The following is a 27,319-nucleotide window of genomic DNA, read 5'->3' on the forward strand; positions in this document are numbered from 1 at the left end:
ATCAATGTTAATATAATAAAAATTTTTTTCTTATCCAAAATTTTTAGTAGTGTTCGAAAAGTTATGGTAGGATAACGGTTTTAAAAATTGACTCTATATATAAGATAGTGAAAACTTATGACTGTAATAAAAAATGATGTTATATTGACTTATGAACATAACTATCAAGTTGCTGAGGAAGTCCCAAATAGGGACGAAACGTTCAACGGATAAATATATTGTTCATCTAATTTAAACCTGTCCAAAAAATAACATCCCTAAGAATTAAACTTAGTAATTTAAATCAATATCATTCGATAATATGTTATTTAGCAAGCATTAACATTAGGAAGAGGAAATGTTATCACGCATGGACGAACCGCTAGGTATCTTCCTTTAAAAAGATAAGACGAAGAGATCGTGGGGAGTCGGGAAACGCGAACCGGCCTGCCTGTCAGTCGAGCACAATTGACTTCGACCTTTGACGCTTCTACGTTCCGAGGAAGCCACTTGGCGGGGCAGCTTTTGATTCACTGCCTGGCTATAAAGTTAGAAGTCTGACAGTTCATGATACTTCAATGATAATACGTGACCGTCGGCTTCATTCTTCTCACTCTCTTTCTCTCTCTCTCTCTCTTTCTTCATCTCGCATTCCATTTCTTCTACCGAGGGCGGAAGGGAATTCCATGAAAATGATTGTTGGCAGAAGGCGCCACGAACAACATACTGTTTAATATTCTGTTCGAAATAAAAATAAACTCGCGAACGTTAAATTAAATATTATCCTTAATGAGAAAATTTCTTATAGGATATTTATTCTCTACGTAATTAACAATTTTATATTAAATTTATTCGTAAACACGTAAATGAAAAATTAAAAAAAAAAAAAAAAATAAAAAGAGAATAAAATAGTTACGTATAATTAATTATAAAGATAAATGCATTTCGAAACGTGTAACGCTGACCCGTGTGATTTTTTTCTCAGCGACAGTTGAAAATAACGGGAATAGAAGAGAGAGAGAGAGAGAGAGAGAGAGTTGAATGAATCCGTATCAAGACGATAAACGGATTTGTCAGCGGTAAAGTGGATTTTCGAGTGAACAGGAAAGGGGCTTGGAGTAGTGGTTCTTAGAGAGACGGTGCCCTTAAAGGGATTCGATTCGTCTTAACGTACTTTGAATTATAAATCGATGCGAGTAGGTAAGTACTTACGTGCTCGTCGACCGAATAAGTCAACTCTCCGTCGTCGTAAAGAACGAACCATCTTCTTTGCCATCTCTGAAACAACAAAAAAAAAAGAAACAAATAAATAAAATAACAATTGAGTGAAAGGTTAATAAAGATTGGCAGGGACGTGTCTTCTATCGTCGTTTAAACTAATACCGCGAAAACTTCACTCTCACTTATATTTTTTTTCTCTCTCTCTCTCTCTCTCTCTCTTTATCTGTTTTTCTCTAGGCAGAAAGTAAGTACGACGATCTTCCACGAAATCGTAATTACAGCTACGAGAGAAAACTATTCTAGGAGAAAAGAGCAAGGAGGAGTAGTACATAGTAGGTACTTTGGTACGTTGTTCGAGTCACAAGCCAAGAAAGAATCTCTGTGGTTTACCGACGCGCTAGCTGGATAATTAGCACGAGGTAGCCGTTAATTAGAAACAAAGTCGAAAGATAAAAGAATGGTAGGAACGATGGCATGAACCATCATCGTGGCAGGTCGTCACGATTTCCCTTTCAATGCCACCTGCGATGGTTGAACTTCCTACGAGTCTTATTCGCTACTCATATTAAACATTTCATCCTTCTTCTCGCATTTTCCAAATTTTATGATCTCCTCGTAAAAAAGAAAAAAAAGAAAAAATACAACCACATAGAAAGAAACCGACATTAATAATTTACGACAAGATACAACGAGAAATTTTCTCTCGACGATGAAATACCGAATCATCATTGCTCCGTGACACGAACTCGGTATGAACGAAGATAGACAATCATCAAATGAATGATTATTGGACTTGGCTATTTTCTTTCTCCTTATCATTTCATTATCTTAGCATTCAGATAAAAGAAATAAAAGATAACTTCCTCGTGGATACAGTTCGATAGTGGTCATCGTAAGGATACTTCGTCGTACGTTGTCGAATAGGCATCTATGTACCGTTGCAAAATCATCTGATGCAGAATAGAAAGAAAGAGAGAGAGAGAGAGAGAGGGGTGGAGTAAGAGGGAGTGAAAGAGAAGAAGAAAGGAGACGTTCGGCCTACACAGAACGCGCGGTATCTTTATCTGGTAATTATTCACCAGGCCTCGGTGAACTCGTACGAGGGGCCCTGGCACGTGCGTGGGAAGATCTTCTCTTCGTTGAAGGAAGAGGAAGAAGAAGAAGAGGAGGAGGAGGAGGAGAAGGACAGTGGAAGAGAGAAGAAGAAGAAGAAGAAGAAGTAGAAGTAGAAGGAAAACGTAAAGGACGTAAAAGACGAAGAAACAAGACATCGTTGGCGAACAATGCATTACGATAGAAAGAGAGGAAGAGAATTGAGACACGGTGTGTAGAAGAGAAAGCGCGGAACTTTGGACTTTGTAATCTCTTCCTCGTCCTAACGTTTGCTGTAATTCTAACTATACCTACTTTTACAGACCTAGCCCTCGTACACATCCATCTTTCTTTCTCTCTCTCTCTTTCTCGACGAGCGGATTCGATCGAGGCTTCTTTGTGTCGCGTGCCAAAAGATAATAAACCGCGAACCGTTAGGGCGTTATCAGGGTACCACTTGCCGCCGCCATTTGGAATACGGAAGAATCAAACTGTCTTTAATAGTTGGTTGAAGGAAAAAAAAAATGGCAGGACAAATGTTATTCGATAAGCGTCATAGAAACGCGTAATTTTTTTTTTATTCATGATTAGATCGTATTCCTTTGAAAGTAAAATATTGTACATTGGAGTCACGTCCGGCGTTTCTCGATGCACTTCTCGATGCATTTCTCTGTGCGGAATGATAAAGGAGGGGGATGGATCAGTTGATAGATCGATGGATCGATTGATCCATGCGATGCGCGTTTCGGAACGCTGATCTACCCCGTACACATTCTTCTTCCGGATATAGTGAGGATCATCATTTCGCATCGCCCACGGATCAAGAAGTTTGTCCTTACATATCAATGGTCATTCGGGACGTGTTTCCTGAATGAACAAGATATTAACACTTTACTGACCAGCCGCTCAGCCGCAGATACTGTTTTTCGGCCTACACTAGCACACGGGAGTATCTGTGCATTTCATATGCTCACAGAGAGAATTTTCAGTTTTCTGTTATTACAGGATATATTAGGATATACAACACATTACAAGATAGGATAATTAAATTTAATAAAATGTTGATAACAACAATACAAGAAAAGCGATTGTTCGGTAAGCGTTGGCAACAAAAAAAGCCGATTAATAGGCGATCGGTCAGTAAAGTGTTAATTGCAAATAGGACAAAAAAATGAGTAATAATCTCAACTCTATAGATTGATCTAAATTTTGCTTTATAATGTTATAATAAATAATTATTGTATGATTAATTTAGAAAAGGAGAGTTTAATACGACTAAAGAAAGGAAGGAAGGAAAAAAAGGAAGAATGAGCGTTGTTTTCGTGAGAAATAGCGAAACGTTTCGTGACAAAATAACGTGGATTAAAAGTAACGTTCCCGATGTTAGTTAACTTCGACTTCCTCCTAGACGTCGATCGGATTATATCTTCTTCGGCTTCCTCTTTTCTTTGGCTCACGACTACTGAACCTCGTCGTCTGAATCGACTAGGGGAAGAGGTGGCGAAGAGGTGGCCAAGAGGAAGCGCCATCGTCAGCGTCGTCGTGCGGTTTATAAGCTGGCGTGCTACGAAACAACAACTACTATCGCCACGCTATGGTCTTCCCCTTGCGGTAGGAAATGGGCGAGGTTGCTAAAGCGACCAATCTGACCTCAACGGTAACGTGACCCAATCCGTTCCAAACCATGATCCGTTTTATTCAATCCAGGACCCACAATTTATGGATCTTGTTTCGACAACCAACATTCTTTGCAACCCCTCCGCTCCACTCTTTTGAAAGAAAAAAACAAACAACGATTCTTTCGAAATTACCGATCGTTCGAACGAGGGGACAAAATTTGAAAGAGAAGTTGGGTCTCGCGAAACAAATATTTGTAATTAAAAAAAGAAAAGAAAAGAAAAGAGAGATATATATGTATAAGAAATATTGTACGTATTTTAAGAGAAAATTTATACAGAAAGTTGTTTCGTTTCGTTTGACGCAGACCACGCGCTAAAACGTATAAAAGGTAATGCAGCGCGTAAAGTGAAAGTATCTTGATCTTTAAAAGATATTACGGTGCATCGAGAAGAGAAGAACGGGCGAACATCGATTCGGACGGTAAACGACTAATTGGCGCAAACTCGAATCGGTTCAAATTTAAACGGCACCTCGCTAGGTAACACACCAACTCGAAAGAAAAAGAAAAAGAAGACAAAGAAGAAGAAGTTGTTGTTTTTTTTGTCGAAGCGTGAAGCGCGAGCTAAGAATTTTTCTATTTGAAATCGTGAGAGAAAAGTAAATAAATAGAAATGAAGAGAGAGAGAGAGAGAGAGAGAGAGAGAGAGAGAGAGATAAGTACGTAACTACAACGAGAGAAATCAGTTTTATTATCGTTCTCTTATTAGACGTTCAACCGCTGCCGAGAATCTTCGACCTTATCAACGACGTTCTCGATGAGAACGTAAAAGAGAAATCTTCCTTTCCGATGAAAGTAGAAATTTCTTTCGATGCGCATGATCGTCGTCCTCGTCGTCGTTGTTGGATTCCGCGTATTCGTTCATCGATTCGTTTATTATTTCTTATCGTTAAAGGACGAAGAAACTAATAATAAGTAAAAAGAATTAATTGGAGGTAAGGATGAATTTTGAGTGCTCGTTATAAGTCCTCTTCTCGTAGATCGATGTCAAGTAGCATAATTAACTCTTCGCGAGACTTGGATAATAATTTCAAAGTTTCGCAGTTACTCCTCGGACTCTGGCAATTAAATTGCTCGTCCAGTCAATAATTAATAAAACGATGATGTTTTTTCTACCTTCGTAACGTATAGTCCTAAGGACTGTATACAGGGACGATCATTAAAATAGGTATACCTTAGAAATTTTTTTTATCTCGATTAATAAATTATAATAATAAAAGGGACATCACGTGGAACGAATAATATACATTCTATATAGGTATATTTAAAAGATTGGATCTTTAAAAAAGATAATTTGAAAATGAATCTAAACACGCGATACGCGAGCAACGATGCGTTTACATATAGATATTATTTAAAAAATTTTGATAAAGTAATTAAAAAGTAATGATTTAACAATTTAATCCATAGAAAGTGGTAGTAGCTTTTGTTAATTTCACTTGGCAGATAAGTCTTATTTCAAAGAGACGTTAATAAATAAATAAATAAATGGATAGTATACTCTCTCTCTCTCTCTCTCTCTCTCTCTCTCTCTCTCTCTCTCTCTCTCACTATCTTTCCGTGGTACTTTCTGAGTTAGTTCGTAACACCTATTTAAAATGTAAATCGAAATTTCGCCGCCAAGGCGACTATATCCACCTACGCGTTAAGCTCTTGCACTACTCTCCTCTATCCTTCTAGTCCAACTTAATAATTTATCCGTACCCGATACGTCAGATTTACGAGCGCACATAAGCAAAAGGCTCGATCGGTCTTTCGAGATAAAAAAAAAAAAATAAGAAAAAGGCGTGTCAATTTGTGACGCGCCATAAACATCGTGATAGTAGTAGTAGTAGTCTCGTTGTAGAAACCGTTACCAACGAGTAATGCGCGTGATTATCTCTAGGATAGATAACAGACGACTAGGGGAAAAGTAAAGAGTAAAGAATAAGTAAAAAAGGAGAGGGAATATATTCGAAGATCTAGGAAAGAAAGAAAGAAAAAAATATAGAACGAATGAAAAGTAAAACGAAAATTATCTACATTGCGATGGATTCGCCACCACAACCTCTCGTCGTTATTTTCTCAGACGATTAAGTGAAATCGCAAAGTCGAAAGTAGATCCAGCAGCTTTTTCGAGGTTCCAAACAGGATTATAAAGGGAGACCGGAAAATCTTCCTCTCGACGTTTTCCAATGCGTTTTCACCTTGCGATAAGAAGAAAGCAACTGACGATTCGTTTCTTTCAGAGTTCGACCAGAAAGAGAAGTGGATAAGCAGAGAGTGAGTTGTGCAGGCTATACGTCGAAAGGAGAAAAAGTATAAAACGGGTTCGTGTTCGGACAAGAGCTAGAAAGGTGATAATTGGCGGCTTACTTTCTCGAGTAAGCGCTGCAGCACCAATGTGCTGCGCCTTTTCTGCGCCTTCGTGCTGCGCCATGTTAGAAGAAAATAAGTAAGTACCTCAGCGTACTCATAATTTGCTGTGACAAACCTTTGTCCAAGGGTGTCCAATAAATCCATGGTACAATGCGATGTCTCTTCCTTCGTTGAACATCGGTGGTACATTATTTCTCGCACCGTTAGGACAATGCCAAAGATAACAACGGACGAGTGCAACGAAAATAAATTAAGAGAGAATAGAAATCCTATACGAGTTTCTTCATCTTTTATTATTCGTTGAAAAATATTTAGCGATATATAAGAAAGGAAAGAATTCATTTTCGAATGGTTATCTCAGGAGCGTGTAAAAGCATTTAAATTGGCCAATGTACCGACGGCTATGCGTGCGTGCACGCATTTATCTTGCTTCCGTTACGACCTTCTTGTCGACAGCTTCCTCGTGCTAACTTGTATTACCTTCCATGTCGATCGTTTCTCCTATGATATCCTCTCCCTCCCTCTCTCTCTCTCTCTCTCTTACACACTCTCTCAACCAACCGTGACTACAATACGCAAATACGAAGTAGTAGCAATTAAATGCGATCTCGAGTAGAGAGTAAAGGGACACTTTGAAATTGCTTTTAACACTTCAACTGATAAAATGAAATATTTTCATCGATCATAAATAAGAAAATATTGAACATTCAATTACGGAATGGTCGGATCTTGAAAGACTGACTGACTGACTGACTCATGAGGAAGACGAAAAACTCGTTCGATCCTAGTAGCAAACGGATGCAATAGAAAATTACAAAAGAACGAGAAAGCTAATCTGAGGTTAAAGGACGTTCCCGATGATCCCGGACGTAAAAGCGCGAAAGTGCCGCCTTTAAAGTCGCGCTTACGCAATGAATTATTGCACGCCGAGTAGGTATCACGAAGCGCGATGTCGCCTAACGAGATGACCTTTCGAAACGTGAAAACTTTAATGACTAGCGATCGCTGCCACGTTCGTTTTGCTTGCAAGAGAAAGGATAAGGGAAGGGGGAGCGAATAACGAATAAGGGAGGAGAAAAAAAAAGATTAAAAAAAGGGAGAAGGAAGAGATATCGGTGTTGTAATAACGCGACGCGTAATCTCATTCGAACACGTTAACGCGTTCCTACGAAATAACACATTCTACTTCGAAGTGTGCTCTCGTGTTCTCAGTAGACGATTAATTGACCGTATCGCAGTAGATAGTTGGCAGAACTGTATTCGCTCGTTTAGCACGCGAATGCAAATCGTCGAACGTGGGTCCAGCAGCAGGTGGAAATTACGATCTTGAAATAAACGGAAAAGTAACAGCAAGAACGAGTGAGTTTCGAAAGAAATTATGCATTAGACTACGAGCCATTCGATCGGCAGCTCCAACTACACTAACCTTTTTCATTAATATGTAAGAGATTTAATAATGTAAAACCGGAAAGCGCTGAAATTCAACTGACGACTGGCAAGCAGCTTGCAATCTATTATGAGAGAGAGAGAGAGAAAGAAAGGCAACTAAAGAAGAAGAAGATTACGCAGCGAGGATTCTAACGTGATAGATGCGAGAAGATCGAAGGTCATTCCACACGGGATTGCTCGAAGAAGTGCGATGAATGGTGTCGGTATCGTAAAGCCCGTTTCGCGTGACTCCACGCGTGTATATCCACATCCAACAATATAACACACACACACAGAGAACTCGCTACATCGCGACTAGAAATCGAAGACCTTATCCGTGTGAGAATGAGTCCCACAGAAATACGAGATCCTAGTCGTAAGACGGATACAGCGACTTTGTTATGATACCTACCCTCTTCATGCGATCTTGCTCGAGACTGCACGCAAATCTTCTTAATTCTTGATAGAAAATAATCTTTTCTTGATTCTTCTTACTTTTGTGATAGAGAAAGATCTCATTGAAAATTTTCTTATACCAATCTTTCCCCGCTCTTCTATATTATATTACGGAACGCTGATTTTTCTCATATTACTTTTATTATAATAATTAAATGATTTTCCAATCGAATCGTTCCAGGAATCGATTAATTTGCGATCAAAATCCTGACAATTTTTTCATTATTGTAAAACGAAAAAAAGATCGCAACATTAAGATACCATAGATGTTGGATGTTTCGAAACGAAGTAACGAGAGGAACGACGAGAAAGGTGTAACTAAGAGGAAGAGATCGAAGTTACATTATTCTAAGAGATTTTCGCAAACGGCTACCTGACATTTCTTAGCAACGAATGCGAATGCGAATTCGAATGCGAATGCGAAGAAGCGCCAGCGCGCTGAAGAGGAGGAGGAGGAGGCCTTACCTTAGGATCGCGGAATCGAAACACGTCGCACCTTTCACCGAATGGAGCCGCAACAACGTCTTCTACGTGAGCATCGCAAAAGGTTACATTTACATGTGCCGACTAAAACTCGTCGCCGACGTGTCATTGTCTCTTCGAGGTTACTACCATTGGCACGTGCAGGCCTTGCGAACTACCAACGACAAAGAAAGAGAAAACGTTCAGAGAGAACCCTTTGCCAATCCAAGGAGATTGCTGAACACGAAATCATCTGTTGGACTGACCTAGAACGTTGATAAAGTTACATCTTTGTAATCTTTGAAATATCGAATAATTGTTTCAACTAATAACGATCGAAATCAAATAAATTTGATTAATAATAATAACGAAGCTTCTCACTGATCCGAAAGATTGAAAAATGTTTGATGAATCCGAATAATTGAAAAGAAACTTGTTGAAGTTTGTGTCTCGTATAGTTGTATAGCGAATAGTTGACGTAGTAACATGCAAGAAATCGTCAAGGATCGTTCGATCGTACTTCCTTCTCCTACTCCTACACTCCTCCTTCTTCTTCTTCCTTCGACAAGAAAGACGGAAATGTCCCCGAGCTTGAACGCCCTGTAAGGACGATCGAGAAAAAGGAGAGACGGACCAACGAGACTAGAGTATCTTTCTCTCTTTCTACATAGTATTATAAAATACCAAAGAGAAAAACAAATTGACAAAGAACAAACAAAACTGTATCGATGAAAGCTTGCTCGTTCAAAAAGTGAAGTGAAGAAAATAAAGGACGACACCCCACCCTTTCCCCCTCTTTTTAAATTACGCTAAGATTTAAAAGAAACGAATAAGAAAATAGATAGGTAAGGGGGGAGGCGGGCTTGTGAATTATTTTCGACGGTGGGAAAAAAAGGGAAAGAAAGGGAAAATGAAGGGAAAACGGGGAGGGAGAGTGGAGAGTGGCCAGAAGCGAAGGCAACGTCGTGGCCGAAGAACATGCAAGGCAGTCGCTCTTGCGCGCTCGCTCGTCTTGGTTCGTCGACCTCGCGAGGAATGCAAGGCATAACCTACCGTAACACCACTACTACTACAACGCCATCACCACTACCACATCACCATTACCATCGAGAGTTCGCGCTCGCGCGTTCTCCCGCGAAGAAGAGAGAGAAAGAGAGAGAGAGAGAGAGAGAGAGAGAGAGAGAAGTTTTCGTGCTACCGCAGAACCACCTGCGTAAGAGCCAAGAAACCCCCTTGAAATCGTCCTCCGAGAGTGTCCTTCTCTCCCTCTCCTACTCCTTACTCTTCTCCCTCTCCTTACTCTTCCTCCTCCTTCTTTCCTGGTGACTCACTCGCTTGGTTTCGCACGTGCGAAAGCGTTCACCGTATAGCTTTTAATAGTAGATACTACGCAAGGATTAACCCTTTTCTCACCTCGAACATTTCAAAGTTAGACATTTAAAGCAACGATTTTAACATAAATTAATAGAATGGTATTATAATATAGCGTATGGTGTCTCAACGCTGAGGTTAATCGGTCATTAATCGTTGGTACGATTTCATGCCGTCTGACACGTATTTATTCTAACGGGAGAATCGCTAATAGTATGTACTAGCCTCCTAGCTCGTTGCATCGGCACCGGTAATAGCACACCGGTAATAGCGGACAGGTACAGTTATGCATATAATACGAGCGTATATACGTACGTACAAGGATCACGGCCGTGTCCGGCGGATACGCATTTTCAAAGATCCTACACAATCTTTCTATTCACGATTGTTCGTTCGTTCCTTTATTCCTTTTCATTCCTATGACCCTTCTCAAATGCAAATCTTTCATCGAAATCCTTAATAATTTGATTGGAGATAAATAGACGATAGATATGTAAGTAGTAATAATAATACATCAGGTATAAGATAGACGTAGGTTATATATATAGATATATATACGATTGTACGCGGAAGTCGAGGAAACACAAACGGCGTGGCCTTTGATGTCTCTTCGTGAAGCATTAATGAAGATTCGCTTTCACCGATATCGTCATTGCCGAGCTAACCGAACGTGCTTTCTTACTCAACAATATTCTTAACTTTGCGCGGATCGGAGAAACCATTCGTAGAGAGACCTTTTATTTCCAACCATCTCTTTTCTTACCTTTCTAAAGCAAACATTAAAACGTTCGAGTATCTCTCCAAATTTCGTTCAATAAGATAGAAAATAAAAGTAGGCCGAATAAAATTGAATCATTTTATTGATCGATCACGGTGAGTATTTAATTGGTACTCGATTGAATAATTCAGCAAAGTTAAAGTTGTCCCGCGTGCATATCGTTCATCACCGATCCTTAAAAGATTCTCATCAAACGACAGAGAATATCATTCGAATTGTCCTTTTAATGATCGACTCGACAACCACCAAGTGTCCCCCCATGAATACGTTCGATGTTCACCGTTATTTGATCTAAATTAATATCAATCGTAGGTAGTAGATTGGATCGAACTTTTTCGGACCTTCGAGAGGTGCGCGCACGACCTCGACCGACTTTAAGCTTCGCATATTAATTAAAATGTATAGCAAAAGGTGCTATGCCACCGAGTCGATAAATTATCATCTTCCATAAGCCCGACGCGGCCTGCTTTTTATACGCACGCACGCATGAAAACACCTGCCAATTCTCGGCCAATGAGATCGAAAGAGGGGGAAGAAAGCATGTATACCTCTCGTTTGACGTACCGATTCTTTCACGAGACTTACTCGGAACGATTGGCCCAATGTGCGTAAAAGAAGATGAAAAAGAAGGATGAGGATGAGGAGGAGGATGAGGAGAAGGAGGAGAGAAAGAAGAAAGCGCCAAGAAGGAGGGCTTACTTGATCGTTTCGAAACGATTTTATACGGATCAGTAGATTCACGAAGTGTTACGAAGAAAGAAGAAAAAAAAAAAGAGAGAGAGAAGGAAAGAAACAATCTTTAATAATTACATGAGAAATAAAAAAAAAACCTTCGATAAAATCCAAGTTACGAAAATTATTTGATCTTGGGTAATAACTCAGAGAATATTGCGAAAAGATGCATACAGTAAAAATTCGAGAAAATTGAAGTAATACAACAATGGTCGAAAGTACGTTTCACTTTTTCGCATGATTTTCGCAGTTTTTCTCAGGATGGAAATGCACCTGACACGAGCGGAGGGGGGGGGGCCGTCAAAGATGACGAAAGTGAATTTTAAAATCGAGGTTTCGTGTTTGCGTCCTGCCAGACGATGACCTTAATATTCGTCTAACTACTTGCTCTCTTTCTTTTCCTCTTCCTCTCACTCTTACTCTCTATTTATCTCTCTCTCTCTCTCTCTCTCTTTAGTGCTACTTCGCAGAGCTCCTTTTATTCCAAGTGGGCATACCATGTAGTAGCAGTGCTTTCCTTACGACTCAGAAACATTCGTTTTTCTCGTTCTCACGATGGTTCGTTCACACGGATTTCGCGGTGAATCGAGTTCCGAGTGTGTTAAACTATTAAGTTTACGAGAGAGAGACAGAGAAAGATATATATCAAGAGGACGCCTACTTTCGGCTCATTTTTATTTTCGACACACAAGTGTCGAGCTGCCTTCGAAATCGATTTATATCACTTTTTTCAGCGTCCCTTCTTCTATTTCTCATATTCAATGTATTGTAGATATAACGGTATTGTGCGGTACAAAGCATTGTTTAAAAAATTCTCGAATTAAAGCATTACGATTTAATAGAGTAAAGGGAGGGCGGGGGGAGGGGTAAAGGAAAAAAAATATCGATTAAATTGAAGTTTAAATTCGTTCGTCGTAAAATACGATTAATACGAGAACAATTTGCGAAATGTAAACCGGGTTGACCGTTACATGTTTCACAAGAAATAAGACAAAACCGAGACACGGTGTATAGAGAGCAGCTACTCCTGTTCTTTATTATCTTTCGATGCTAGAGCTAAGTATTATGTGGGGTGTATGGTTTAGTTATTTAAAAAAAAAAAAAAACTAAAACTCGTATAAAAAGTATCGATCTTTTTCTCGCAACACGGTGATTCGGTAATCCGATTATCATTGAAGTAAAACGAAGCATGAGGAAGGAAGCCAAGGAAACGAATAAAATCCCACTAATAGGGCTCGGGAAACGTTAGAGATGATTTTCACTTTCCAGAGAGATCGTTGACCGGATATAATAATACTTTCGAATAATATAAATCTAATATTTCGCGTTAGTAAAAATAATGAAGAAGAAAAAAAAAAATGATTTCAATTACACCCATCCGCAGATATAGGTACAGATAATAGAAAGCGAAACGAAGCTGAGGTCGACGTGCATGAACTTATCCCCATTAAAAGAAACTTTGCACGGTGTAGTACCCCCCTCGAAAGAAAAAAGAAAGCAGCAGACCTCAGTGCAATGAAAGCGCGCGCGATCCTTTTTGGATCCGTTGAATTTCATGGAGAGAAAAAAAGAAAGGAAAAAAAAAAAAAATAGATATCAAATTCCGATCTAATACTCGAACCGAGGATTCGCAACACTGTTGTGTGTCTTTTTGAAAGAAAATAAAAATAAAATAAAATAGGAAGGACTCGTTTGCTACTTGTGTGAAATAAAAATTGGAAGAAAAGCTTCCCACCCCCTCGCCCTCCCCCGTCTGTCGTGAAAGGGTACTACCTCCTACTACTTTTGTGCGAGATAAAAAAATGTAAAGAGGAAAAAAAATATGAACAGATGCAGGAAGAAAGAGGGAAGAGGAGTGAGTGAGTGAGTGAAAGAAAAGAAAGTCGTTGTATTGGCGCACGCCAAGGGGGCCACACCGCCTTAAGGTTGTTGTGTTGGCTGCTGTTGGCTTTGAAAGAGGCGGCACAAAGAAAGAAGAGAAAAAGAAAAATAAAGAAAAGAAAAGAAAAGAGAGTCAGCCCAGAGTGCGTACGCGCGGAACATAACTCGCGAATAATGCGCCATTTTATACGGCACCGTGCACTCGTCGCGGTGCGAGCCGTAAGCAAATGCATTTTGCAAAGCCTGCAACGACCAACTTCCAGAAGAGGAAGTAGAAGAAGATGAAGAAGAAGAAGAGGAAGAAAAAGAAAAGATGGCTTAAGCCATGCTCTCCCCGCTTGTATGCCAAGAGAAGCGCGTTTGCAAAGCGACGACGAGCCGTCATTACGCTGGAAACACGCTCGTTAAGCTTCGCCATAGCAAAAATAGAACTTTCTTCTACTGCAAACTACCAGAGAAAGAAAGAGAGAGAGAAGAGTATTTACCAACAGAGCGGGAGAATGCATGTGCCTTGTAGATAACAAATCATACGTCATACATGCGTGACTTTTAATTTTGTTCCTCAACCCCCATCCTCCCCATTTTTCTTTTCGATTTTCTAAATAAAATACAAACTAGTCTCGTCAATTGGATATTTCGCGGATAAGAGAAGATTTTGTAGCACTGGGCGACATTAAAATCATGAATTAACGAGATCCATTTGATTAAGGAGTCGATAGTCGAACATTAACGGCCATTAAAACGTCGTTCGTCGGTCGATGCTTCAAAGGCCTTTAAAGCCTTAAGGCAACTTCTAATTATTCACTTTCTCCACCGAGTTCTCGCGACGGGAATGCTTGTGATTTGAAATTTTCTTATCCGTTAGACATTCTCTCTTTTCTTTTTCTTTTTATTGAAAGATACACTCGTTCTCTCTCTCTCTTTCTTTCTTTCTTTCTCTTTCTGTCCCTGATTGAATAACAAATATAATCGAATAAAAAAGTAAGAAAACATGTAATCATTTCGTTTGACGGGGTTACGTAAAACTTCAGAGATCTTCCATCATTTTAGATATCGATAATGTAAAAGGGATTAAAAGAAAAAAAAAATAGAAAATATAATACATATGCGGCAGCAGGCCACGGTTATCCTCACTTTCACGATAATGAGAAAATTGCGAAACTCGAGATCGATTTTACAACACGATCTCTTCGATCACGGAGCCAACGATAACTCCCGAGGCATCGATAGGAGTTAACGATCGGAAGCGACCTATAGATGTGCTTACCTACTATTCTAAGATAATTGGAGTGAATAGTTCTAAACGATAGAGTTAAATGAAATAACGAACCTTTGTCCGGTTTAGAGGATTCGAAAAGTCCCAGCCAGGTGCTACGAACAGATATCCACATTTTGAAATCTTTCTTGTTGCCTGAAACAAAAATAAATTCAAACTCATTTGATTATATTTGATTGATAACACATTTAGAAAATATATATATAGAAGAGTGCGTGGATAAAAAAAATAAAAAGAGAGATAAAAAGAAATAAAAGTGATTCGCTGATGGATCCAAGTATATGTTCGCCCAACTTTCGCTCGTTACGAAAGAGAAAAAGAAAGAGAAAAGAGAAGAATCGAGAAGAGCTGTCGCGTCCGTCGTTTCAAGTTTTTCTCGTGTCGAAGAACATGACGGAATAAAGTAGTGAAATTAAATACGTAGGACCGATCATTTCGTTCGTGCGAACATTGTTCAATCTGGTCTGGTCTGGTCTGGTCGTTCGTGTCTCCTCTTGATGGATCCACTTACGCACACCCACGTGTAAAACTGAACTCGTACCTTCGAAACGAGTTTTTTTTTTTCTACTGTTCCTTGTGTATTATGTATATATGTTTTGTAAAGAACAAAATTGTAAGATGGAAATTGAGCCGAATCGAGTTTCATTTTAAACTCTCTAGGAAATAAATCTATATGAAAATAAATGGCAAATTAGTTTCTATGTCAATGTTTCGCTGCTCGCACGCAGAGACAGGCAAGTACACACAAACGTAGATACGCACGACTTGAGGGAAAACGTTTGTCCTAATCGAGACGACCCATATAAAAAGAAAGTATGCGCGTAAAACTCTTGTCAACGTGGACATTTTGTTAGGAAAATGACTCGTTCGACAACGAACAGAAGGAGAAGCGTGCTCCGATTTGAAAAAGAGAGTTGTTCTCGTGTAATCTCGAAAAATCGTCTTTCACGGTTCGCTTATTGCGTTAATCGTGTTCGATCTCGAATAATAGAAAAAGAAAAGAAAATTACGGAGACGAAAGAATGGATGAAGAAAGTAGAAAACTAAAAAGACAAAAGTGACATTGGAAAGTCCCAATCGATATCTATAAATCCGTATTGCATTCCCGCGATATTATGGAAAATGTTATCATTTTAAATGACCGATCGATGTATATATATACATATATATATATATACGTATACATTTAGTATGTAGCATCGTTAGACGAGGGTACGCTCTGTTTAACCGCTTTCCATCCGGTTTCCGATGATTTCCTGTCATTCCACCACGCTAACAATTAACTTCCGCTGGTTAAAGCGACCGCACGTATGCGCAAACCTCTACCTCTATAAACAAGTATCCCCCTCTACATATACACACTCAAAACTCTCCGACAGAAAATTTATTTTTTACAGAGTTAACTAAATATAAATTGAATAAAAAAAAAAAGTGCAAAATTCGCGACCATAGTGTTTCCTCGTGATCATCCTTGACACGATTAGAGAATAGTCCTTGCCAATCCTTAAACTTCGATCCGCGACCCAGATTTGTCGGATAGTCGTTTATAATTTCTAATAAGGCTGATAAGGCGTTCTCTTGTTATTTCGTAGGTGTACACGCATGCATGCACGCACGCACGCACGTGCACCCGCAAAAGGAACAACGAAGAAAAACGAGGAACGAGTTGGCGTTTATTAAGGCAATTAAAGGTCTACCTTCGTCGACGAATCAACTCGTTAGCCAATCAGAACACGTCGACGTGGGCGATGCCCGGCCAATGGACGAATACCGTTAAACGTGTTAATTCCTTTTCCACGCGCATAGATTTTAAATTGTTATTACGTACTCCAAACAGGGTATAAACTTATCCAAAAGTATGCTAACTATCCGACTTGTTCATAAAAGATGAAAGAACGTCTTGTAAATATTGTTATGAAATAATTAAACGGACGCGGATTAATTATAAATTAAATCCAAAATATTATTCAAACATTTTTTACATGTTAGCCAAATATATGACCTATTTACGAGACAACACTACAAAGTTGCTAAGATAGTATCAGGGATTTTACTCTCTTGAAATCCCACGCGTTTCGTTCGTCCTCTGCATATATCCCACATCCGGTATCCGTATTCAAAGTCCCTGCAACTCTAAACTGCAAACCTGTCTCACAGCTAAAGTTAACGACGTTATCGTGCCGTGAAATCAGTCAACGAGTGGATTAACGCTTCTTCGATAGAAAACAGAACGCGTTCTCCTACCTTTTGCATTTCTTCTCGAATCTCGGCATATTTAGCCTCTTGCTTATTACAACTGAATATACACACCTGTGTATTTCGATTTAATCATATAATCATAGCGATCTTGTGATACGATTCATTAAATACTATAATTGCACTTTTCTCGCGATCGTTTTCTCGATCCAATTGGAAATAACAGAGAGAAAGAGAGAAAAAGAAAGAAAGAGAGAGAGACAGAGATAGAGAAATAAGTGGGACACGTTAATAAGCCTCGTTACGTTCATAGTATCGCCTTGACCCAATAACAACAACAATTTAGCGAGATCTCTTGCTCGTATATAACGCGAATATTATTATAATAGAAGAGGCTGAAAAGATAAAGAAAGAGAGAAAAAGACTGAACGAAATAATATGGGAAGAGAGGTTAATAGATAAGACGATATTTTATCGAAGAAAAATGTTGTTCACAATTCGCAAACGCTCGGCAAATGCTCGTACGATGCATATAAATTATCGTTTGCGAGTCACAGTTATGTCAGAAGCAAACTACGTTCTCCCTTCTCTCGGGGAGCCCTCGCATGTCCTCTTCTTCTTCTTCTTCCTCCTCCGTTACGTTATGCCGCGATTATTACCTCTCGAGCGTTTCGCAATGGCGATGCAGCTGTACACACAAACGCGTATAAACATAAGAGCCACGACTATAGGTAAGATATTCCAAAAGAATTACTCAAGAGAGAAGAGAGATCGTTGGAGGTCGTAGACGTGGGATCGAACAAGTTGTTTTGCTGTCGCTTGAGAGAAACAGAGAGAAAAAGACAGAGAAAGGGGGAAGGGGGGAGGAAGAGAGAGAGAGAGAGAGAGAGAAAGATTATTTCCAAGTGTACGTAGCGTACCAAATCAGCCGAAGACATTTGTCGGCCATTTTTCTTGCCACGCAAATCGCTAACAAGCCTCCGCGGACTACGAGTGAAAGAAAGAGAGAGAGAGAAAGAATCGTGTGCTTACGGAGAATAAAAATGAGATGGGAACGGAACGGAACGGAACGCCGCCTTGCATGCTGCGAGCACCTACGGATTACAAAACTATCCTCTCTAACGTTTAAATTCCCTTGGAAATCGATGCTCGTTATCGCACCTCAGCGAGCTTTAACGTTTTCTCTTCTTCTTCCTTTATTGTAACCTTAGCGTTCAACTTACAATATAGTTACTTACGCGTTTTTCGCGACGCGCGAATGCTCCGGGAAAACGCTACATTGCCGTATTTATTTTCTTATCATCTTATCCTTCATAAAAATAAAATAAAAAAAGAAGAGAATAACAACACTCGAACGAAAACAGCCGTTTCTTTATCGTTCACGCATTGTATTCGTGGAAAACATATTATTACGACGCGACCACGTTAACAGCTAACTTCAATGCAATGCGTTTTCTTTTTTTTTCTTTTTTCATTTTAAGGTCAAACGTTTTCTCTCTCGCACGCGCGGCGCTCTGAATCAGCACAATTTTCTTATTTTATTTATTTCCTCTGTTAAATATCCGTGTGTCGCAAAAATTCCTTCCACGAATCGTAAACCCGTAGTAAAAAAAACGTACGCGTACGTCACTCACGTGTTATCATTTCCGCTGTTAGAGAAGAATTGAACTTAAAAAAAGAAAAATATCGGAGTAATCTCCAACGTATGTATTTTTTTCGATTCGACTTGTGGTGTACTCTCAAGGACGCATCTCGTTGATTATACTATTAACTATTTTCGAATCGGATAAAAAGAAAAAAGCAAATGATGTAATCAAATACGATTGGAATGATACGTCTATGTGTGTGTGTGTTGTATATACGTGCGAATGTAAATACAAAGATAAATAAATATATTATAGGTAGAAAAATAAGTCGGTAAATATAGGTGATCATGCTAGCAGGTAAAACTACGTTGTGATGCGCACTTGTCGGGAATGATTGGCTTCCTCCACGCTTCGTGCTTGCCCAGAGCAATAAAACAGGTAAATAATACTTACTTACATATATAATATTGAAGGGAAAAAGCGAACCACGTTTCGAGTCGTTCTGTGTTTTATCTCTTCCTCTGTCTCTCTCTCTCTCTCTCTCACATCCATTCTTGCCAAATTGCAATATCATTATCAATTCGTGAAATGGTCTACCTCTGGGAAAGTAAACAGCAGAATACCGTGGAATCTCGAAAATCGAAAGTTTGCAAAAAAGAGAGAGAGAGAGACAAAGTTTCTCTTTGACTTTTGTAAAACGAATTGCGAATAACAATGATCTTTGCGATGACGAGGAAAGAGTATGGTGAAAAGAATTGACATTGAGTGGTATCCTACATATGTACATGACTTTCTTCGACACTATCTTCTACCGACAAAGCCTAAGTTTTCGATTTCACGGGCGAGCGTGAATAGAAATTCCAATTCGTATTCGTTGTACGCGTGGTTTCTTTCCTCTCGTTCGAGGATTGCGCGCAACTCGAACTTCTCCATAGGATCCCATTCGAAAGTTAATTTGAATCGTGACTCGACCATAAATGAAAACGCGTCTGTCTCGTAACGATTACGCATTTCGTCTATATTATATTTCGGGGAACATTCTCTCATCAAATTCGACAATTTTTAGCCTACCTCCGTCCCTTGGTTCCCCTTTTCAACTGCGATTCATCGCAAAAGTATTCAAATCTACTTATTATGCGGAAGTAAGCAAGTTTATAATACGTTCGACCCACTTTTCATTTATTTATCTCTCTCTCTCTCTCTCTCTCTTTTTCTTGTATTATTTCAAATTGACGACTACGGTATGCATTTACCGATATTACAACCGAAACCGTTACGAAGCCGATATCCCAACGTTTCTTTATCGTTTTTCATCTCTTTTGCAAGATCGTTGATCGAAGACCGTTATTTTCTATCGCGCACGGCTTTTCCGCCAATTTGCAATACAGTTACATACACTACCTGCAATACATTTTCAACTATGATCCAAGTTGCAAAACTATTAGAATACACGTGTCATTTTAATTAGACGAAACTTTTAATATCTTATAATTATCTTTTACTCGCGACGTATATAAACCAAACGATTCTTCCACGAAAAACCTATATATATATATATATTCCGAAATAAAGTCTCGAGGAATATTCCTATACGTTGACCAACCAACCACTCGTTACTTCATCGGCCATTAGTCTAATCTATTGGTACAAGAGATAGAGAAATGGATAAGAAAACAATGAAAATAACAAAGCGGTAAGCGTATGGGTATAGGCGTGTTTCGAAGATAGATACCGTTAGGTACGTAAGTAAATGCAACACATTTTATCTCCACGATAGAAACTAAATTCGTTAGACGACTCGCGGACTATTTAAGAATGTAACACGATATATTCGAATTCCTAAGAAGCTTCAACACGGAATATTAATCTCGCTGATTGGCATTCATACGCGTACTTCATTTCCGGTTTAGAATTCCACGCGAGGTGGACGTAGCAGAGAAACCGAGAACGTCGTTTTAAATAACAATTAATAGACGGGACCGTTCGAAAACGGTTTCAAAAGGAAAGCCTTTTCAGTCAATCGTTGTCTACGACGTGTACCCGTCCGTGTAAACGAGACTGCAATTCTAATTAGACAAACGTCATATTATTATGTTTTCAACATTTTCAAACGTTTCAACTTATATACAATTGAGAAAATATTATTGGTATTATCAAACGCGCGCGAGAACAAAAAGTCATCGTCGAAGTCGAAAAGTGCAACGAACGACGACGGAAGATAAAGCCATTAAATGTTTAATTCCAACGATGATTTAATATCAACGATCGAGCGAGTAAAAGAGCGTAGGATCGCGAGAGGTCAATTGATCGGGTCGAATCGAATTATCTGGAGGCGTAAGTAAGTGCATGCGTGCGTGTATGCGTACGTGTGCGCGCAGATTAAAGTAATAGGCCGCCGCAGCCTTATAACTCCGACCAAGTTCGTTGAAATTATTCTCGAGACTCGAGAAGGAGAATTCTTGAGGATAGAAGAAACCGATATCGATATGTCGTAAATGTATGTTGATCGAGAACCACAAATTTCGTCCTTCGCAACCTCGACAAAAAAGGGTTGAGAAAAGAGGGTCCTTTTACTCGAATAACGCATGCATCAATACCACTATCCTAATTTCGTCACTAAAATATGAAAATGCTGTTTTGTGTGTTGCCGTTGCTACTATTATCAATACACCAATCGAGAGAAAAAATAAAAACACGAATTCCGAGAGCTTACTTGCGAGAAACTTCTGATTTGTATTCGAGAAAGAGTCGCGTTACCGAAATAATTGACACATTTCAAAGGGATCCCGAAGTAGGAGGAAATTTAGCATCGCGGAAATCGATACGATCGTACGACAATAATTATCCTGAAAAATGTAGAAATCGAATTATCGATCGTTTTTATAATTTTTATTATAGTAGGTAGATATATATCTCTACGGCAATACGATAACGTCGCTGAGTTAAACTTTATTGATGTCGTTGTATCTCTCTTTTTATATCTCTCTTTCTCCTTCCTCTGATCTACGATGCGAGGAGAGGTGTCGACGATGTAGAAAATACCAAAGCGACGCTCTTTGGCACACACACACACACACACATCGTTGCAACTCGCGCGCAACTTACCTTCTTGATATTTATAACGTAATGCGGTAAGTTTTACGAGCAGCCCGATGGCAACGTTTAATTCCGTTCTTAGCGATTTTATCGAACACGCAATGGAGTTTTTTTTTTTTAACGCAATTATACATCGTGCAAAAAAAAGGTCGGAAGACTCGTATCACCGACGTTATCGTCGAACGTTGAAAATTGCGAGGAACGTATGGAGAAGGAAAATAAAAATATACTGAAGATCTTATTACGGGCAGGTGCTTTGGAGAATGATTTGAAGTCGGCTAGAGGACTGGTAGGTAAGTGGTACCACGTACGTGAGACGCGAGGGTCATGACCTCGGAGGCCGATCCTCTTACGAGGAGTACTGTTACTGGCATAGTGGCACGCTTAAGTCGACCCCACCGACTTGCTATTCTTGAAAGCATCTGTAACGATGCTCGGCTTTTATCTCGGCAACTGCAATGCAAACGCCCTCGAAGTTTTTCTCTCTCTCTCTCTCTCTCTCTCTCTCACTCTTGCCGCTTAACCTTTGACCCATGCCAATCGTTTTACTCTCTTACAATTAGACCCCGGTCGACTAGATTATTTCATGAACAAAATCGAAACGTTCAAAAGTTGACCCCAACTTTCATTCATTATCTTGATGCAGATTTGATGGTGAACAAAATCATGGACGATAGGTCGTATATTTTGTTAGCGAACGTCGCGAGTTATCGAAAGAATAAAATATCACATGGTAGAGAAAGTAGGGTAAAAAAACCGGTCCGCGATGACCGACTCATATCCGGTGAAAAATTGTTTAACAGAAGACAACGCCCAGCAATCGCTAAATCATTTTATATACCAAAATATGTAATAATCATTGAAAGCGAGAAAGAAGAGAAAGAAACGCGAGAAGTGCATGATTATTGTGCAACTTTTTTTTATCAATTTTACAACGACTGTTATCAAGAAAGAGTCGAGACACTTATTGTTAGATGAATTATCAACATGTCCGAAGATCCGTCAACCCAAACGAGAAAGCTTTTTTTTTTCTTCGCAAATCTTCCAAATAATAATACGAAGCATTGTAAATTACTATGAGCGAATATGAATCAGAGAAGATGACGATCATCTTTAAATCGTTGTCGGATAAAAAAAGTATTTTTCATTGGCGTCATATATTATCTTTTACAAAAACGTTAAGCGTTTGAGTGAAGATTATTAGGGCATATAGATAGAGACAAAGCACGCGAGGAAGTTGGAGAAAAATAAAAATGTAAAGAGCTCGTAAAATGTGATGCGTCGTACGAGAAGATGACAAAGAATATCGAGGGTCACGCACATGTACCTAATATGGATATAGGATGGTTTACATCGCGATGATATGACGCATGTCAAAAGAAGCCTCGATACTAGCAAAGCTTTGTTGAGAACAACATATATTACAATCTTTACAAACTCCGCGTAATAATCAAGTTCTTTCTCGTACGTTTATTTGTTGGCTCGTAAAATTGGTAAACTTTTCGGTCGACTCGCGAGACCCAAGAAGTAAACGCGCACGGGCTAACCATTATGGGTTTTTATCGGTACATCTTCGGACAATAAAAAAGGAAGAAAGAAAGGATTCGAAGCGTTTCACGATGAGTGGCTTCTCTTCCACGTAAGGAAAAAGGAAAGAAGAAAAAAAAGAAGAAGAAGAAAAAAAGGATAAGTTCTCGCGAGAGGAACGCAGGTTCGCAGTTTACGGTTATTTTAATGCGATACGCGCGCTGCATATAACAGATATATCTAAGCTCACAGAACGTTAGCCATACAATTAGTCCGGCTTGCTCGTGCGCGAGCGCGAGCGCGCGCGCGCGTAACCGCAATTAACTTAATAATTCCGTTATAATGCACTTATAGGTGCGCACCGTGCGCGCTCTTACGTGTGCCACCACAATAAACGGCCAACGTTCCGGCTAACAATAAAGAAATAATAACGACGAACCTAGGAACACGCGTTGCCAAAGAAAATTAACGAAAGTAGCGCACGTTTACTACTAATCCAAAAGTATAACAAAAATTCAACATCCTACAGACACATTTAGTGATTCGTAAGATCGTACAAAAGTGTCTTAAACGTCTAAACAATTTGGCTAAAGATCAAAATGACGAGAAAAAACTAAGTATAAACTCCAAAAGAAAAAAAGAAAGAAAGAAAGAAAGAAAGAATAAGAAGCGGGGTCACGTAGTGCAAAGTGAATTCGTCTCAGCTTGGTTTTTCCCAATGATTCTCGAGACGACGGCGTGTATTCTTAGATTCGAAGGCGGAGACGGAAACGGAGAAAGAAAAAAAAAAAGAAATTCTCGACGATTCGCCGATAAACCTGGACCGAAATGGTCATTGGGAATGGGTCACGATAAAATGTGCAGGAAATAAGAAAAAAAATGATGAAGACTGGAGGGCTAAATATTTAATCGTAAATAGTAAGAGTAAGTTTACAGTGATTACGCATCATCGAGATCTCGTTTTGAGAAGAGAGAACAAGGAGGGCGGGGACGGGGTCGGGGGGTGGGTTGGGAGTATTCGAGAATCGATGAAATTAGCGTTGCAAGTAGTGGAAGAACGTGGTGGCCGTAAGCGAGATGCAAAGGCGCACCTGCAAGCGCTAAGCCAACCGGGACAGGGACGAGTGTCATTGCCCTGTGTGCCGTCTAGTATAGAACGTACAGGAATAGCAGGCTTAGCCATCGGCTTAGACGTTGCACCGCTTCGTACATCGTCGTCGTCGTCGTCGTCGTCGTTGCCGCCTCTTCTCTTTTCTTCTCTTTGCGAAGAAAGAGAAAGAGAGAGATAGAGAGAGAGTTGCAGCTGCGGCGCGCACTTGCGCCTTCGTGACTTTGCTCTGTACTTTGAGCAACAAAGTTTAAAGCCTCAACCAAAGCGAGATTTATTCAACTCTTCCGACGAGGCCAGGCTAGCTTCGTCGTTAACGACCCCTTCTTCTACTTCTTCTACTTCACCTTCCTTTTTCTTTTTTATCATTTTCTTTAATGCGAAGAACTTGTTCGCGTATATCGAATCAAGCGCGAATTGCTTCCTCGATGACTAATTAATGGGAGTATCCTGTTCGTTTTCGTCGATTCGATTAGAGTTAATCCGTGAGATAGAAGTATAGGTTGTAAATACTGACCAACCAACAAGTGCGTACAAGGAAGCTCTCTTTTCCTTTACCTATCTCTTATCAGCTTCTAATATTAGTGTAAACGCCTGCTTTGCTTCACCGAAGCGTCAGGCTATTGCGATATGAGATGATTTACATAAGAAAAAAAAACAAACAAAGAAAAAAAATATATAATCGATCGATGAAAAAAATATGAAAAGGTGTCTCGAGAATTCTCTTCCTGCATGATCCGTTCGGAGAAACTTGAAGAAAAGGTAAGCAAGCACTCGGTGATTCGATATTACAGTGATCTGCGCTACCGAGCGCGTTCTATCGATCAGCGCGATCTACGTGAGTAGATTCGCGTTGCGTTCTTCTTCGTGAGCACCCTCTTTCTCTCTCTCTCTCTCTCTCTCTCTCTCTCTCTCTCTCTCTCGAGAAGGCTGGGCTGCGGTTCGTTCGCGATAAAGATTCCGTGGATTCCAAAAGAATCAAGAAAAAAGGGGAAAAGGTAGAAGGAAGAAGAAGAAGAGGAAGAAGAAGAAGAGGAAGAAAAAGATGGGCAACGAAGGGATAACCATAGGCCTTGGCAGCTGCGAACAACCGAATGACATGCTTCTAGTCTCAGATTGCATGCCGCCATAGTGACGAGGAGATTATAATCACGCAGAGATCGACCGACTACGATCTTCTCGTCTCTGCTCTCCTTCCATCTTCCTTCGACCGTTCTCTATAAACCAGTCCCGTATCTACCGATAACATCGCAATAACGAAAACCAAGTTTATCCTCTCTATTAACGCGCCACTCCGTCCGTCCGTCCAACGACGACGAGTTTAAGTCGTCTCATATTATCGAATCTCTAACTCGCTAACGGATAAATCGATCTCTCGACACGAAAATATAACGTGAAATATTTGAAATAATAATCGAGCATGGGGGTTGGTTGACTGACTGACTGACTGAACGCGCGACAACCAACTTGTTCGATACGCCTATTAAATTATTTATCTTGTAAGTATAGGTATATATGTATGCACGTATTGTATATACAAAAATTGCAAGAATATTACTCGTCGATATTTTTGTTCGACATTCCCCCGATAACGAGTGAGGAAGAATAAGAAAAAAAAAAAAAAAAAAAGAGTGTTGGGTAGGAAGGAAAGTTTCGATTTCCGCGTTCCAAAGAACGCGCGATGAGATCCCGTTGCCGCGTAACTCTCCTTACGGCCCTGACACTGGGATTCATGACTGGCAAAATGAAGGTAAAGAGAAGAGGAGAGGAGAGGAGAGGAGAAAGAGAAGATCGCAAATCGGGGGAAGCGAGATCGTTTCCATGCACGCTATGTAACGATCGATCACCCATCACCACCACGCCAACCCGCCACGGCGATCCTCTAACGTAGATTATAAGAGATACTACATCCTCCTACCGTACTCTTCCTCCCCTCTCCACCCTCTCCTCTCCTCTTCCCTACTCTCCACTCCTCCACCCTTCCATTTCCTTCTCTCATCCTTTCCCTTTAATACTTTTCTTCGAATTAACGCTCTCATCGTTCAAACGTCTACCCAACATCCTCCCTTGTCTTAAACGAAAGTAATCCTTTTGGAATTTTCGACAATTAATCGATTTGGAAAATTCAATTGAAAATGTGTCAGGGACGTGATATTATTGTAGATCGAGGCCTTTCCCCGTTTTGAATCATCGACAAGGGGAGGCGTCATCGATTATTATTTGCGATTTGATTTGCAAACTAATCGCGTTGAGATATAGGTATAGGTACACACATATATATATATGTGTATATACATACTTAGTATACCTGCTGAGAGGAATGGAAGGAGAACGAAACACTACGATCGACTTTTATACGATGGATTCTTTATGAGACGCGATATCCCTGTTCCACTTGGAATATAGGCTGAGCAGTAATATTATATGGGCATCGATACAAGATCGGATCGGTAATCGATAGGACCAGTCCCCATAGGTATGCCAATGAAAGAAAACGTTTCGCTCGACGAAGCGTCGTTGTTACACCATGGAAAAATCTTTTCGATGCTTCGCCGACCCCTGTCCATTCAGCCGCGAGATTATGTAATTTCGATGCAAACAACGAATCACTGTAGAGAATCCACGATGAACACCATTCAAATAATTCTATTCTATTTACCGAATGCGACCAACCGAGTAAGAACAAAACTCATCAACTTTGATGCATTTGAAGAAGAAGAAGAAGAGAGGGGAAAAAAGCCCCATGGTAGATTTGCCGTTATTTCTCACCTCGATTATAATAACGTTATTTTTTCTAATAGCAAACTGACTGACAGATAAAATATAACGGAGACTGCTAGAACGCCTATTTCCTACGATTTCAACCACGTGATCCACTTTTATCCAATCTGCATATTACATATGCATCTTCCTACGCGTAGCGCGTTTCTCATTGCGTAAACCATGCGAAAGCTAGCGCGATCGATCCGAGATATAACAAAATAAAGGAGAGAAAAATAGAGAGAGAGAGAGAGAGGGAGAGAGAGAGAGAGAGAGAGAGAGAGAGGATTATACACGTATCTACATTACGCAATGCACATATGCGTATACGCCA

General features: G+C 39.8%; 1 protein-coding gene across 2 annotated transcripts in view; it reads right to left on the reverse strand.

Annotated features, from left to right (window-relative positions):
* The window catches only part of LOC106793458 (protein outspread), a 67,381-nt gene that overhangs the window by 30,841 nt on the left and 9,221 nt on the right, over positions 1-27,319 (reverse strand). For both annotated transcript variants that reach the window (XM_014760406.1, XM_014760408.1), the window contains exons 2-3: positions 14,767-14,847; positions 1,192-1,257 (exon numbers count right to left, since the gene is read on the reverse strand). In XM_014760406.1, the coding sequence (XP_014615892.1) occupies positions 1,192-1,257; positions 14,767-14,847 (147 nt within the window). The remainder of the gene's footprint in view (positions 1-1,191; positions 1,258-14,766; positions 14,848-27,319) is intronic.

Source organism: Polistes canadensis, unplaced genomic scaffold, assembly GCF_001313835.1.
Source record: "Polistes canadensis isolate GaletaPanama2010 unplaced genomic scaffold, ASM131383v1 scaffold_14, whole genome shotgun sequence".
Lineage (NCBI taxonomy): Eukaryota > Metazoa > Arthropoda > Insecta > Hymenoptera > Vespidae > Polistes > Polistes canadensis.